This window comes from Trichechus manatus, unplaced genomic scaffold, assembly GCF_000243295.1.
Source record: "Trichechus manatus latirostris isolate Lorelei unplaced genomic scaffold, TriManLat1.0 scaffold00162, whole genome shotgun sequence".
NCBI classification, from domain to species: domain Eukaryota; kingdom Metazoa; phylum Chordata; class Mammalia; order Sirenia; family Trichechidae; genus Trichechus; species Trichechus manatus.
The window spans coordinates 1,721,881-1,737,422 of NW_004444098.1; the positions used below are offsets into that span (position 1 = coordinate 1,721,881).

General features: G+C 38.8%; 2 protein-coding genes across 4 annotated transcripts in view; one reads left to right on the forward strand and one right to left on the reverse strand.

Annotated features, from left to right (window-relative positions):
* Nucleotides 1-4,788, forward strand: part of FANCB (FA complementation group B) — a 345,837-nt gene extending 341,049 nt beyond the window's left edge. The window contains exon 11 of the mRNA XM_023740692.1: nucleotides 4,117-4,788. The gene's annotated coding sequence lies outside the window, so the exon portion shown is untranslated. The remainder of the gene's footprint in view (nucleotides 1-4,116) is intronic.
* Nucleotides 1-15,542, reverse strand: part of GLRA2 (glycine receptor alpha 2) — a 213,545-nt gene that overhangs the window by 163,961 nt on the left and 34,042 nt on the right. For 2 of the 3 annotated variants that reach the window (XM_004386335.1, XM_004386336.1), the window contains exon 3: nucleotides 2,048-2,115. In XM_004386335.1, coding sequence (XP_004386392.1) covers nucleotides 2,048-2,115 — 68 coding nt within the window. Of the gene's footprint in view, nucleotides 1-1,884; nucleotides 1,953-2,047; nucleotides 2,116-15,542 lie in introns of all 3 variants that reach the window. The other variant, XM_004386334.1, reaches the window with a different exon arrangement.

The window sequence follows — 15,542 nt, forward strand, 5'->3', positions numbered from 1 at the left end:
TTTTGTTTAGTTTCCCACCAAAGCCATAACTGAAGAAAGAAAAAAAAATTTTTTTAAAGCCAAATGGAATTTATAATTACATCAAAAGCTAAGAAATAAAATAAAAGAAGCGCAATACACACCAGTCTTCTGACCATGCAATTTGATCTCTCTTGCACAGCAGAATAGACAGGGGGTTGATAACCATGCTAGACCAATAATTTCCAATTTTTCTGATAAGAACTATGACAAAGGACACCTTAATAAGTGACCAGGAAGCACCTACACAGCCCATTTATTAAACACCTTTAGCAGCTGTTAAAACAGGAAAACAAGGATATCCACAACTTCCGTTTTCATCTCCTTAAATGGTTCACTTTTTCTTGCATTAATGAACATTAAAAAGGTAGACATTTACATTTTTGATTGAGAATAAAATGCAATGAGGAGATTTAATCAAAGCAACTTAGGAGTCTAATTAATGCAATCAGCATTAGGTCGTGCAAATGTGGTCATTGAATGCCATCGTGTAAAGCTGGTGATGGTGATTTGGGCTACTGGAAGCCTAGCCCCTCTGTCAGCAAGATAAAACCAAGAGAGGAGGAGACAGAAACTGAATGCCAAGCCCAAAGCTGGGTTGTTCTTTCCATGTTTAGCTTTTCTTATGAGTCATTTAGTAACCTTATCAAAACTATCTTATATGGCTAAATTCTTAATGCTCTATATCCCGTCAAAGCCTTGAAAGTCTCATTTCTGGACAATGCTGTGTCGGAGTAATATTAAAATGGATAATGGAGTTGCATTATGTCTAATCTTGTCAGTGAAAAGGAGTGGTAAAGGTAAATTAATTCTTTCTAGCTTCAAGGACACCACAAAGTACAGAAATTTATTAAACACAATCCTAGTAGCCTAGAAGAAAATTCATAAGAACATAGGAACATTATTTTCTCCTTTTCAAAGGCATTAGGCTTATTGTTTCACTTCTTGAGTATTTCTAGGACATCAGCCATCATAGTACTTAGTCAAGCGCAACTATATTTTATTTCGATCTCATCCAACAATATGGCTGTATACTTTACATAGCCATGAAAATTAGAACCAGCTAATTGACTTAGGACTCGAAATAAATTGTATGAGGACCAAGAAAATGTTTCACCAAAAATGCAACCTCTAGGTTATAGCCTAGTATTGTGTGGGGGTAAAGCTACTTACCTAAGAGGCTGTATCATAAGCAACACAATCACCATGACCTTTATAAGGATTCTTGGTGGGTTTCATAGGATCTTTTACACCTACATGGAACACGTTAGCGTATTCCCTATAAACTTTTAATTAATTTTATATTTTTTTTTTTAGAAAAGTCATGCATGTGATGTAATTGCTATGGACCTGGGACTCCTTCCTAGTCCAACAAAATCACATCATGATGTATGTACATGTATGTATATGCATATATGTACTATAGTAAGCTAAGCCCCTTGGCATATATCCTAAGTGTAACGTCATAGGAAGGCTTGATTATGTTTAACTTCCATCACATGTAAAAGACTGGCTATAACAAACATCTCTCAGACTTCCAAATTTATTATGAAACATTGGAGATGCACATATTTAAATATCCTTAACTATACACCATCCTCATTACTGGCAATTTTACCTAAAACTAACCAAACATCAAGTGATTCCAAAATTTCTGTGGCATGATGTATAGCAGATTATTGAATTTTAAGTAATGAACACTTGACTTATGACTTTCCAGAATGAAAGAGTACAAGTAATCATTTTTTAGAGGTGAATGGTGTTGGAAATTGGCGTTCAGTTAATGGCTCGCAAATATACAACAGTGCTCTTTGATCCCGCATCCCATTCCTTCACACGATGGCTTCAATGCTCAGTCCCACTCACCATTGTAGTTTCTGCTATTGACCCAAAGCTGTTGATAAATATGTTGCAGGTAACATTTACAGGAGGCCCTGCAAGTTGAACAATAAATAGAAAATTTGACAGGTTGTGTTCATGGCATAATCAAGTCATGTTTTTCTCTTGCCAGTGGCATGTTAGCACTTACCATGGTGGTTTCTGTGACCGATCCAAAACTGTTGATAAAAATATTGCAAGTAACGTTTACTGGAGGACCTGCAGAATGCAATAAGAATATTGCAATAGACATTGAAGCAAAGATACAGCTCCATCAACATCTGTGCAAATGGTTAAAGATGCAAATAAAGTTAAATGATGGCGAGATTGCAAAGAAAAATTTTACCCAGAGGTCCACAGTGATAACATTCCCGCTAGTATTTCGGATAATGACAGTTAAGCAATGATAACTAACCATGAAGAGTTTTGGATTTGGAAAATATAAGCCAAAGACTATTAAATTGAATTTATTACTCTAAGTTGCTAATAAAATAGTTCTTTGGGTCTTTCTTTGACCTTAGGGACATCAACATTGTAGTCATCAACGTTTTAGACATAAACCCCCATGGTGGTAAAATAGCCCGGACCATGGGGTCAAATGAAGCAGCATCTTAAATTGTGGGTAGATCAGGAACATCTGCTTCCTTTTGTGTGACACCCTTTAATCAAGTGGGTCTACTTTGATTCCGTTGACACCTCTGAAGTTACCCCATTCCTTCTTTACATCCTCTGACTCCCAATGAAGCATGGTGTACAGGAATGCAAAAACAAAGAAAATGAACTTATGTTAAGACGTAAACACACACACAACGTCACTTAATATCCATATTGTTGCCTTAAGACACAAGGTGTAAAGCAAGTGTTATTACATACATCCTAGAGATGTTTGGAACCAAGTAAGAGACCACTTTTCTCTTCAGAGACCCAAGGACTAGCCTGACTCTAGCCCCCTTTTCCTCTTGCCCTTCAGCAACAGGCAAATCACTCTCATGATTTCTGCCTTCATATTGTTTTTTTATAATTTTATTTTATTTTTTGTGAAAATATACATAGTAAAGGATACACCACATCAACAAATTCCACATGTACCGTTCAGTGATATTGTCTATCATCTTCAAGTTGTGTAACTGTTTTTGCTATCTTTTTCTAAATTATTCCAGCACCATTATTATAAAGTCACTGTCCCCTAAGCTTCTCATCTAACCTTTCGAGATGCTGTGGTCAATTTGATCCCACATAGATAAATCTTTGAGAGAGCACAATGCTGAAGGCAGACATACTTTACTAACTAGGCTAAACTGTTGTTTGTTTCATAGCTGACTTCTGGGAAAAATTTTGGTTTGAGGTTTAAGGTTTAAAGATTATCTCAGGACGGCCTTCATGTTTTGCTGGGGAATATGCTTGTTGCCTTCATGGAATTTCCTGGGATACTTTCCGAAATAAGAAAGTATTGCCGTGAGCCATCCATTCACTCACTACTTTCCCCGTGGAAATTTGTCTCTTTTCCCTCTACAAAAGCCCAGCACCCCAGTGCAAGCTATACCCCAGTTGGCTTTGTATCCACAAGCCAGCAGGATCTGAATGAAGAGGAGTTTGGCTTGAGGCCTCCCTCAAAGGCTGGTAGTAAAAACACAAGCTGTGGCAGCACTTGAGCACTGTGTTTGCAAACTCCAGGAGTCTATGTTGGGTGCTCGAAAAGAGGAAAGGAAATTTGGGCTAAAACAGCTCATTTAACTCCTCAAGCAAGAATCAAGGAGATTTGGTACAAGATATGTGTTAATTGGTTTTTCTTTTTAACATACCTACCTTTTTCTGCTTGTAGTGAAAAAATAAATGTGTTCAGTTTAAAAAAAATGTTCACAGGCATAGAGTCACAGGCACTACCCTACCAAAACAATTTTCAGCCTATCTCCTTTGAAATCTTTCGAGTCTTTCTAGTTCGCCCTAGTTCCTCTTATGTCGACATCTGCCAAGATGAGTTCTTCTCCATGGTTACTTCCTACCCTGCTTAATTTTGTTTTTCTCTTCTGGTTAATAAAAAAACAAAACAAACAAACAAACAAAAAAACACGAGTCTTTCTCTTTCTTGGCCGTGCAATTCTATTCTATAACAAATACATTTTTCTGCTAACAAGAAATAAATTAGAAAAGGTAGCGGCAAGTCACAAGAAATTGTGTTTGCCTTTTTTGCCCTCTCTGCAATGAAATATTTTCTTTCAGATCGTGCAATTCGAGATGAAAAACGTTCATGAATTCTTCTATGCAAGATAGAAAATGAATGATGGGGGAAGAAACAGGAAAAAGAGAAAGATCATTTTAACAGGTGGGATTTAAAAATCGAAATGTAGGTTGTCTTGCATTGTACATTATCTGTCCTTCTCGCCTCCCCAACAGGCTTGGAAGCATTTAGAAGGCTGGGTCAGCCGGTCATATATTTGTTTTTATCCTTCCCGGTAATTGGCAATGTGAGTATATTGCTGGAACTAAAAATATTTTTTAAGCTAGCACATATTGAAGCACTATGCTAAGCACGTTAAAATTACCTAATTTAATCCTCACTAAAGAGGAATTTTTTTTATTGCTCCGGTAAATGTTTACAGATGAGGAAACCAAGGTTTAGAGAGGTTAAGTAACTTGCCTAAAGTCATGCCGCAAGTTATTAGATAAGCAAAGACTCCGTATCTCGTCATTCTGATTCCAAATACCTGAACTTGAACCACTTTGTGGCACTGCCTTCATTACAATGTCCTCTCTCTCTCCTGACCAGCTAACCGTGGTCTAGCAGGGTTTTCCATTGGTCTGTAAGCTCCTGGGATGATTTGATCCTTTACATCTGACCTCTTTAATCGTGGGCGTTGTTTCACAGTTCATTTTGGTTTGGGATAGAAAAAGTTGGAAATAAAAACAACTTTAAGTTGTTGTTTTTTTTTTTGTTTTTTTTTTTTTTTTCCTGAATGAGGAATTACCACATCCATATCATAAGAGCTGACACAGGTTAAATTTCTCTGGGTGTCAGTGAGTGCCTTGTCTCATCTCATCTCATTCAGTAGTCCCGTAATTAGGTGCTATCATGACTCCTGTCTTGTAGAGGAGGAAACTGAGGCACAGAGGTGGTTAATTAATTTGCCCAAGGTCACAGGGTTGGTAAGAGGCGGAAATTGCCTAACTTTAGGGACTTTTTTTAGCCACAGAGGTAAAATGCCTGAGACCAATAGAATTACTCTAATGATAGAAGCTCCCTGAATATGAGACTCATCCTGTGAGGTATTGGGTTGAATGATAGGATTGTTTGTTTGTTTTCACTTTTAAGAGTTATCCTGATGTATGCCAGCACAACCTTTCATCTGTACTTTTGTCCAGGGATCTGCTCGGGTGTTCTGATTAACAAGGACATGCTCTTAGATGTGATCACCAGCGAATGAATTGTTTTGTAAACTATAGAAAGAAATAGTTAACACTAGCTAACCTCACTTAATTGATTTATTGGCAAACTGACGTTGCTCCAAAGTGAGTTGGATGAGAATCTGACTGGGTAGATGAATTATATAGACATCTAGTCTCTCATATCACTGTCCTTCCCTCCCTCCCTCTCATTCTTCCGTTCTTCTTTTGCCTTATTCATATGAAAAAGAGAGGTCTGGCTAGAAATCAAGTATGCAATTCAATTAGAAACGGAAGTGAAATAGATTTGGAACTCTTTCAACGCATTTGGCAGAATGGCTCCCCTGGCTGACCCCCAGCACGAAGGATGACAAGCCCTATCCCATACTGATCCTCTTTATTGCTATATATAATTGTCTCAGAGTAACTTCTTTGAAGTAAGAAATCCATATAAAATTACAAGCATGTTACCTGGGAGGGATAATGAAGTTATCTATCATTGTCCATTAACAGCTTCATTTTTGGATCAGTTGAACAAATTGGCTGTAGTAGGGAAGAGGATTACATAGGGTGCTGCCCCCACTGTTATATCTCCTGCTACTCAAAGTGTGGTTCAAGGACCAGCAGCATCAGCACCACCTGGGAGCTTGTTAGAAATGCAGAATCTCAGGCCCCACCGAGACCTGCTGAATTGGAGTCTGCCCTTTAACAAGGCCCCCAGGGGATTTGGTGCTACTGATCATTTTTCTCCCTTTCAAGATCAACATCACTTGTACGTTCAGTCTTTCATGAGTGCTCTTTGAAATGTTAACTGTAGTACATTAATAAAACTTCTAAGGTCAACCAAGTTTGGAAAACTCTGTTTAATAAAGTGAAACAGGTTTCTTTAATGTAGGTTTCCTGAAAGATTTTAATACACCTGTGTGAATTATGTTGCTCCTGAAGAAGAAAACAGCGTGTATCATTATTTCCCAAACGTATCGGACCATCGTAGATTTTTTTGTTTTTCAAATGGACCATTCTTTTTCATGGAGCACATTTCAAAGATGGGAAACGTTCTGCAAAACATAGTTTTAGAAATGCTGCTCCACGTTATTCATTTATTTTTTCAATTAACAAATACTTGTTGAAAACCAAATATCTTAGATGATAATAACAGAACTAGGAATAAGACTGAAAGACCATCACAGGGCTATGTGAAAATTCTGTGTTCCTGCCAAGGACAGAAAGTCTTATTGGGGGAATGGATGCAGAGACATGCCTGAGATGGCGAGGCAATGAAGGGGAACAAACAATCAGTGAAGATCAGTTTAACCTTTCCCAGTTATTTGTCTAAGACTAAACACTTGTGTGATGGTCCTCTAGTCTAGAGATATAACTCACGGGTGCGAGCTATAAACTCTGCTTGCAATTGGATTTGACAAATTATTCATTGCTAGATGAGATATGTGAGATTAAAAAAAAAAATTCTCTTAAAATCTCAGTGACCTAGGCTAGGAGTTGGCAAAATTTCTTCTGTAAATGGCCAGATAGTAAATATTTTAGGCCTTTTGGGCCACAGGATCTCTGTCATAACTGTTCAATTCTGCCACTGTAGTGAAAGCAACCACAGACAGTATGTAAACAGAGGGTTGTGGCTATGTTCCAATAAAATTTTATTTACAAAAACAGAAGGTAGACTGTATTTGGCCCGTGGGCCTTTGTTTGCCTAGCTCTGTTCTGGACTCTTGGAGGTTGGGGAACAACAGAAATTTTCTGAAATTCCATGGTCTTTTCATGGCTGGAAGTGAGGGCAGGCCATGGACACGGAGGAGCATAAGGACCATCTGTTGGACTATCTACAATGAGTTTAATGTGCTCTGCAGCATGAGCAAAGTCCACTATAGCAGAAAGATTGAGTGGAAAATGAGGCCCTTAGAGCCGGCTGCACTGGAGTATTGTTCTTAGGTGCCTTCGAGTTGGTTCTGACTTATAGCAACCCTATGTACAGCAGAACGAAACACTGCCTGGTCCTATGCCATCCTCACAATCATTGCTATGTTTGAGCCCATTGTTGTGCTACTGTGTCAGTCCATCTCATTGACGGTCTTCCTCTTCTTCTTGACCCTTTACTAAGTATGATGTCCTTCTCCAAGAACTGATCGCTCCTGATAACATGTCCAAAGTACATGAGACGAAGTCTCAGCATCCTCACTTCTAAGAAGTATTCTGGCTGTACTTCTTCCAAGACAGATTTGTTCATTCTTCTGGCAGTCCATGGTATATTCAGTATTCTTCACCAACACCATAATTCAAAGGCATCAATTCTTCTTCGGTCTTCCTTATTCATTGTCCATCTTTCGCATGTATATGAGGTGATTGAAAGTATCATGGCTTGAGTCAAGCTTACCTTAGTCCTCAAAGTGGCATCTTTAGTTTTTAACACTTTAAAGAGGTTTTTAAAGCTGATTTGCCCAATGCAATATGTCATTTGATTTCTTGACTGCTGCTTCCGTGGGCGTCGATTGTGGACCCAAATAAAATGAAATCCTTTGACAACTTCAATCTTTTCCCCATTTGTCATGATGTTGCCTATTGATCCAGTTGTGAAGATTTTTGTTTTCTTCATATTGAGATGTAATCTATACTGAAGGCTGTAGTCTTTGATCTTCTTCAATAAGTTCTTCAAATCCTCTTCACTTTCAGCAAGCAAGGTTGTGACATCTGCATATCGAAGGTTGTTAATGAGTCTTCCTCCAATCCTGATGCTGCATTCTTCTTCATGTAGTCCAGCTTCTCGAATTATTTACTCAGCATACAGATTGAATAAGTACGGTGAAAGGATACAACGCTGACGCACACCTTTCCTGATTTTAAACCGCATAGTATTCCCTTGTTCTGTTTGGATGACTGCCTCTTGATCTATGTATAGGTTCCTCATGAGCACAATTACGTGTTCTGGAATTCCCATTTTTCACAATGTTATCCATTATTTGTTATGATACACACAGTCGTATACCTTTGTGTAGTCAACAAAACACAGGTAAACATCCTTCTGGTATTCTCTGCTTTCAGCCAAGATCCGTCTGACATCAGCAATGACATCCCTTGTTCCATGTCCTCTTCTGAATCCGGCTTGGATTTTTTTTTTTTTTTTTTGAATTATCTCCTGCAACATTTTACTTGAGTGTGATAGTAATGATATTGTTTGATAATTTCCACATTCTGTTGGATCACCTTTCTTTGGAATGGGCACAAATATGGAGCTCTTCCAGTCAGTTGGCCAGGTAGCTGTCTTCCAAATTTCTTGGCATAAATGAGTGAGTGCTTCCAGCATTGCATCCGTTTGTTGAAACATCAATTGGTATTCGCTCAATTCCTGGAGCCTTGTTTTTCGCCGATGCCTTCAGTGCAGCTTGGACTTCTTTCTTCAGTACCATTGGTTCTTGATCATATGCTACCTCCTGAAATGGTTGAACATCAACCAATTCTTTTTGGTACAGTGACTCTGTGTATTCCTTCCGTCTTCTTTTGATGCTTCCTACACTGTTCGATAGTTTCCCTGTAGAATCCTTCACTATTGCAACTCGAGGCTTGAATTTTTTTCTTCAGTTCTTTCAGCTTGAGAAATGCTGAGCGTGTTCTTCCCTTTTGGTTTTCTAACTCCAGGTCTTTGTACGTTTCATTATAATACTTTACTTTGAATTCTCAAACTGCCCTTTGAGGTCTTCTGTTCAACTCTTTTATGTGATCATTTCTTCCATTCACTTATCTACTTGACGTTCAAGAGCAAGTTTCAGAGTCCCTTCTGACATCCATTTTGGTCTTTTCATTCTTTCCTGACTTTGTAATGACCTTTTTTGCTTTCTTCATGTATGATGTCCTTGATATCCTCCCACAGATCATCTGATCTTCAGTCATTAGTGTTCAATGCATCAAATCTATTCTTGAGATGGTCTCTAAATTCAAGTAGGATATACTCAAGGTTGTACTTTGGCTCTCGTGGACTTGTTTTAATTTTCCTCAGCTTAAACTTGAATATGAACAATTGATGGTCTGTTCTGCAGTCGGGCCCTGGCCTTGTTCTGACTGATGATATTGAGCTTCTCCATTTCCACAGATGTAGTTGATTTGATTCCTGTGTACCCATCTGGCAAGGTCCACCTGTATAGTCACTGTTTATGTTGTTGAAAAAAGGTATTTGCAATGAATAAGTTGTTCTTGAAAAATTCTGTCATGCAATTTCCAGCGTCGTTTATATCACCAAGGCCATATTTTCCAAGTGCTGATCCTTCTTCTTTGTTTCCAACTTTGCATTCCAATCACCAGTAATTATCAATGAGTCTTGATTGCATGTTTGGTCAATTTCAGACTGCAGAAGTTGGTAAAAATCTTCAGTTTCTTCATCTTTGGCATTAGTGGTTGGTGGATAAATTTGAGTAATAGTGTTATTAACTGGTCTTCCTTGTAGTCCTATAAATATTCTCCTATCACTGATAGCATTGTACTTCCAGATAGATTTTGAAATGTTCTTTTTGACAATGAATGCAACGCCATTCCTCTTCAATTTGTCTTTCCCAGCATAGTAGACCATGATTATCTGATTAAAAATTGCCAATACCAGTCCATTTCAGCTCACTAATGCCTAGTATATCAATCTTTATGCATTCCATTTCACTTTTGACGACTTCCAATTTTCTGCGATTCATACTTCATACATTCCACTTTCCAGTTATTAATGGATGTTTGCAACTGTTTCTTCTCATTTTGAGTCTTACCACATCAGCAAATGAAGGTCCCAAAAGCTTTATTCCATCCATGTCATTAAGGTTGACTCTGCTTATGCTTCCCCAATCTTATTTTGAGTGCCTTCCAACCTAAGGGGCTCATCTTCTGGCACTATATTAGACAATGTTCCGCTGCTATTCATAAGGTTTTCACTGGCTACTTTTTTTTTTTTAAGAAGTAGAACACCAGGTCCTTCTTGCTAGTCTGTCCTAGTCTGGAAGCACCACTGAAACCTGTCCACCATGAGTGACCCTGCTGGTATTTGAAATACTGGTGGCATAGCTTCCAACATCACAGCAACATGCAAGCCACCACAGTACGACAGACTGACAGATGAGTGGTGCACTGGAGTGTACCCACGTGAAAACCATTAAGCCAGGGCCAGACCAGCCTGTTATTACAAGAGCTACCAGGGCATATGGAAGGGAAAGGGGGCCAGGTCAGATAATGTGGACAACGAATACTTAACATATTTGACTCAGTGACTTTATTTAATAAAGGGCGGATTATCCAATAGGCAAGGTAAGCACAGTGCTTAACTTGTTTACCAGATCATCTGTAGTGAACAATTTCACATTTTTTTTCACCACGTCAATGATTCTGCTTCTGGTTATGGCTGGCATCTCTCTCTCCCAACCCCACAGCACCTTCCTGTAGAATCAAAGCCTCTTTTCAAATTTAACAACCCCTGCATGGGCTTACTTGAACTTACTTACTAATCTGTAGTGACTAATTTCACGTCAAAGATGTGGTGAGACCCAAGTGAAATTGGCCACTACGGATTAGTAAATAAGCACAAGTAAACTTGTGCTTATCTGCTTAATGGGTAATCTGCCTTTGTATTTAATATAATGACTTAGGCATTGCTCATAACAAATGCATCAATGCTAAGAGCCTTCTGTATCTTGCATATTCAAAACCTGGAACCATTTTTTAAGAACTTCTACCACAATAATGAAAATTTTATCTATTATTCATAGCGACTATATGAAAATATGCTGGTTAATGCAACTATATTTTTTGTATTGACCAAGGCTTTCTAAATTAACAATAAATATTATTTTTTTAAAACCCTCATAATGGTTTCTATTTAAAAATAAGCATCATGAAAGAATAGGGGATCTTGTATAACCAAGACAACTAGTTGCTATTGGTTAGTTTTGCCTCAGTTATTTTCCAACATCGGTTTAAGACAAAAGACTACTTAAGAGCAAAGGACAATCTTTGAGTTCCAAGATGAAAATGTTATTTTTTTCTCCCTTGTCACAAATAGAAAAGAGTGGCATTTTCGTTTTGCATTTCATTCCTCTTAAATAACTGAACGTGTCCTGTAAGTGCCACAATTGCTTTAGTGTGTGGCCCTTGAATGGGAAGAGCATAATAAATCTATGTGCTTGATTTAAATAGAAATTAAATCTCCTTTGGAATAAGAAGATTTCATCTAGCAGAAAGATTCTTGCCATTAGCTCAAGAGACAAAGGGCAAATAAAGCAGACAGAGGAAGCAAGGCAAGAAGATGTAGAGTTGAGGGTCAGAGCCATGATAGCTGAACACGGGGGAGCACTGTTTCTTCTGATGGCTTCCTGTGTTGCCTGGTGCTTTGATGCCCCTGAAAGAGAGAGGGCCTGGAGGATGGGAGGGTTGTAAGGAGAGGGCATGGCTTTTCTTGGTGGCACTCTTCTTGTGAGGAGGGATTTGGGGCATCTAATCTAGGGGCAGTGGTGGTTCAGTGGTAGAATTCTCACCTTCCATGTGGGAGACCTGGGTTCAATTCCCGGCCAATGCACCTCATGCGCAGCCACTATCCATCTGTCAGTGGAGGCTTGAGTGTTTCTGTGATGCTGAACAGGTTTCAGTGGAGCTTCCAGACTAAGATGGACTTGGAAGAAAGACCTGGCAATCTATTTCCGAAAATCAGCCAATGAAAACACTGTGGATCACAACCATCCAATATGCAACCAATCATGGGGATGGCATAGGACTGTTGTACACGGGGTTGCCGAGAGTCAGGGGCCCACTGACAGCAGCTAACAACAACAACAATCTGGAAGAATGGAGAGATGATGATGGAAATTTTTTTTAATGTCACAATCATAATTAGAAATGACCATACAACCCAACTCGTTGTATTATTTTAATCTTATTTAAAATTCACCATGAATGAATTATATACTACTGTTCCTTCTGCCCAAAACATGGCCAAGATGGTTTTTCCAGTCCTACATTTCAGTTTGGTTACTGACAACCAGGTTTGTGCAAAGGGCAAAATAATCAGAGAAGAAAAGAAGTTGGGCATTTACTGCTTCCCACAGCCCAGTGTCCAGCAAACTATTTGCTTTGGACCAGCCCTATTGATGGAAATGAGGAAATTGCCAGACAAAGCAATTAATTAGCACCTAAGACAGCTTAAATATAGAGAACCAAATGGCAGCTTCTGTGAGTCCTGCCCATTAAAGGCTACCAGGTGTTGACTGTGCCTACACAAGGACGAGTGAAGGGACAGATGGGCACACCATGGCTCAGATCCCTGTCAGAGGGCCTTGAGAGTGCCAGCAAGCTTTTTTCTTTGCATGCTGTGAATCTCCCCATGGTTTAAAGAGAAGGGAGAAGACACAAGCCACCACCCCATACTAGGGTAATCACATTTAAGCGTGAAAGACAGCATTATTAATATTTACATATAGGAACACCGGTGTAAACCAGGACTGTCCTTACAACCCTCCCATCCTCCAGGCCCTCTCTCTTTCATGGGCATCAAAGCACCAGGCAACACAGGAAGCTCCTCCGTGTTCAGCTATCATGGCTCTGACCCTCATCTCTACATCTTCTTGCCTTGCTTCCTCTGGACTTCGGGTCGTATTACTCATAAGGTATATATAAAGTATGGTGACCACAGTGTGTGTTGTTTTTATCACCATCTGTGCTTTAAACACATCGCAGAAACTCTCTGAGCCTGTCAATTCTTTTGTAGAATGAGAATAATAATGCTTACTAGCATGGTAACGGTAAGAATTAGTAGTAATGTATAGAAAGCACATGCCACAGTGTCTAGCACATAAAACCAAACCAAACCAAACCCATTGCCGTCGAGTTGATTCTGACTCATAGCGACCCCACAGGACAGAGTAGAACTGTCTGGCACATAATAGTTGCTTAATAAAATGTAGCTGCTATTATTCATAGTAATGATAGTAGCATCACTATCATTATTACAAGTACATTGGATTGTCAAAATGTGCCTATGCAGGAAGTACATCATCAAGCCTATTTTAAAATAGAGGAGACTGAAGTCTTGGTACTACAACTTTGATATCCCAACTTTCTCTGTGCTAATCTTTACTGAAGTGATCCTTATCTCACCCAATGTCCTTTCTCTTCTCTCCAGAAACTCTGTATTTTCTCAGCTCTACAGAACTTCTTGGCAGAACCCAGCCACCTTTTACGACTTTCTTGCTTCCAGGGATTATGCATAAACATTCTTTGTGTCTTCACAACCTATATAGCTACCCCATGTTTGAGATGATCACTGTTAACTTCTTTATTTAAAACAGGGATTTTCAGTTTCAGACTATTGACAGTTTGGGTGGGATGATTCTTTGTTGTGGGGACTTGTCCTGTGCACTGTGGGATGTTTAGCAACATCCCTGGCCTCTACCCACTAGATGCCAGGAGCACCCACTTGTGAAACCAAAAATGTGTTCACATATTGCCAAATGTCCCCTGGAGTGGGGAACGGCTGGGACTCACCCCCAGTTGGGAACCACTAACTTTTTTTTTTTTGAGGCAAAAATAGCAGGATAGGTGGAAAGGTTATTCACCAGGGATCACATTTATGTAATAATGAAATGAGTTTCAGATTATTCTTCTGCTTCACCAAATAAGGTGTTATGGATTGAACTGTGTCCCTCAAAAATATGTGTTGTAAATCCTAACCTCTAAACCTGTGGTTATAATCCCGTTTGGGAATGGGTTGTTTTTGTTATGTTAATGAGACATGATTAGTGTAGGGTGTATCTTGAGTCAATCTCTTTTGAGGTATGAAAGAGTTTAAATAAGCAAGTAGGAACTAGAGACTGGGGAAGAGAGACGCCAAGCCACATGAAGATTATCCAGGAGCAGAAGCACAAAGAGACAAGGACCCTCCTCCAGAGCTGACAGAGAAAGAAAGCCTTTCCCTAGAGCCCAGCACCCTGAATTTAGACTTCTAGCCTCCTAAACTGTAAGAAAATAAATTTCTGTTTGTCAAAGCAACCCATTTGTGGTATTCCTGTTATAGGAGCACTAGGTAACTAAGACACAAGGCCAGTGTCGTATTAAAATATCTCTCAGTCATGGTCATATGACTTTTTCATTAGAATTTCATCTCTTCCATATATTTCAACAAAGAGAATTTTTTTTTATCAGTGTACTTTGAGTGAAAATGTATCAGCATCATGGAACTTATACTCCCTTGTTGGGTTTGTTCATCAGGAAATTAAATTTGGTCCCTCTTTACAGGCATTAGCTGAATTCTGAGTATTTCTATCTTGCCAGTCTTCAGTCATTCAGCAATTCAACAAATATTTATTGAGTACCCATTATGTGCCTGCCATATACTTAGTCTTTTACTAATCACCATTTACAATAAAACGGTGAGTTGTGGGGATAAATATATCAGGCATTAAGGGCAAGTCAGAAACAATTCACTGAAAAGCCCTTGAGTCATTCTGCAAGAAATGTCAGACTAAACAAAAAGTATGTGCCCAGCAAAGCATCATGGAGAGGGCATTTTTGCTCAGCCTCTTTCTAATACAAGTGAACTGCTGCTTTTTTGTTTATCACAGGAGCATAGTGTCCTTAAAGTGAGCAGTTTATGTTCTGGGAGATTCAGGGCACTTTGCTTGTGGTGACAAGGCCCATTTTCTATTTTAAAGATCTTAGACACTGAATGGAACTTTCAGGTTGGAAGTAATTTGTAAGTGTAATCTACATACTTTTTTTTTTGCACAACAATAAAATGTCATCAGGTGGAGAATAGTTGGAAAACATGGGATTCTTGCTATCTTGTGATTGGGGAAGATAATAAATAAAGATCCATTTAGCTTTAGAAAACGACAGTTTCAAATGCCAGTGGGAATTTGTTTTGAAATCAAGAGACCTCGGCATTTCTCATGAACTCAAATGGCATTTCCTTTCATTTTAGGAAATAACAAAAATCAAATTAAAGACGACTTTCTCTCATGTTAATTGAATCCTCTACTACTCTGCAAAATGAATAGCAAGTTCATCAACCTGTTAGGTCCTAACAAATTGAAAATGGATTTTTTTGCATTAATAAGTTTTTAAAAAGGAACTTTGCTGTGTTTGGGGTTATAATAATGGAATTGGTGGATGTGATCCACACACACATTTCCATGTTGAAATCTTCTCATCCTTCAAAGTCCAGTTCAAATGATGCCACCACCATGAATATCTCTCTGATTCTCCCTACCTGCATATCATCTTTCTTGGAAACTCCA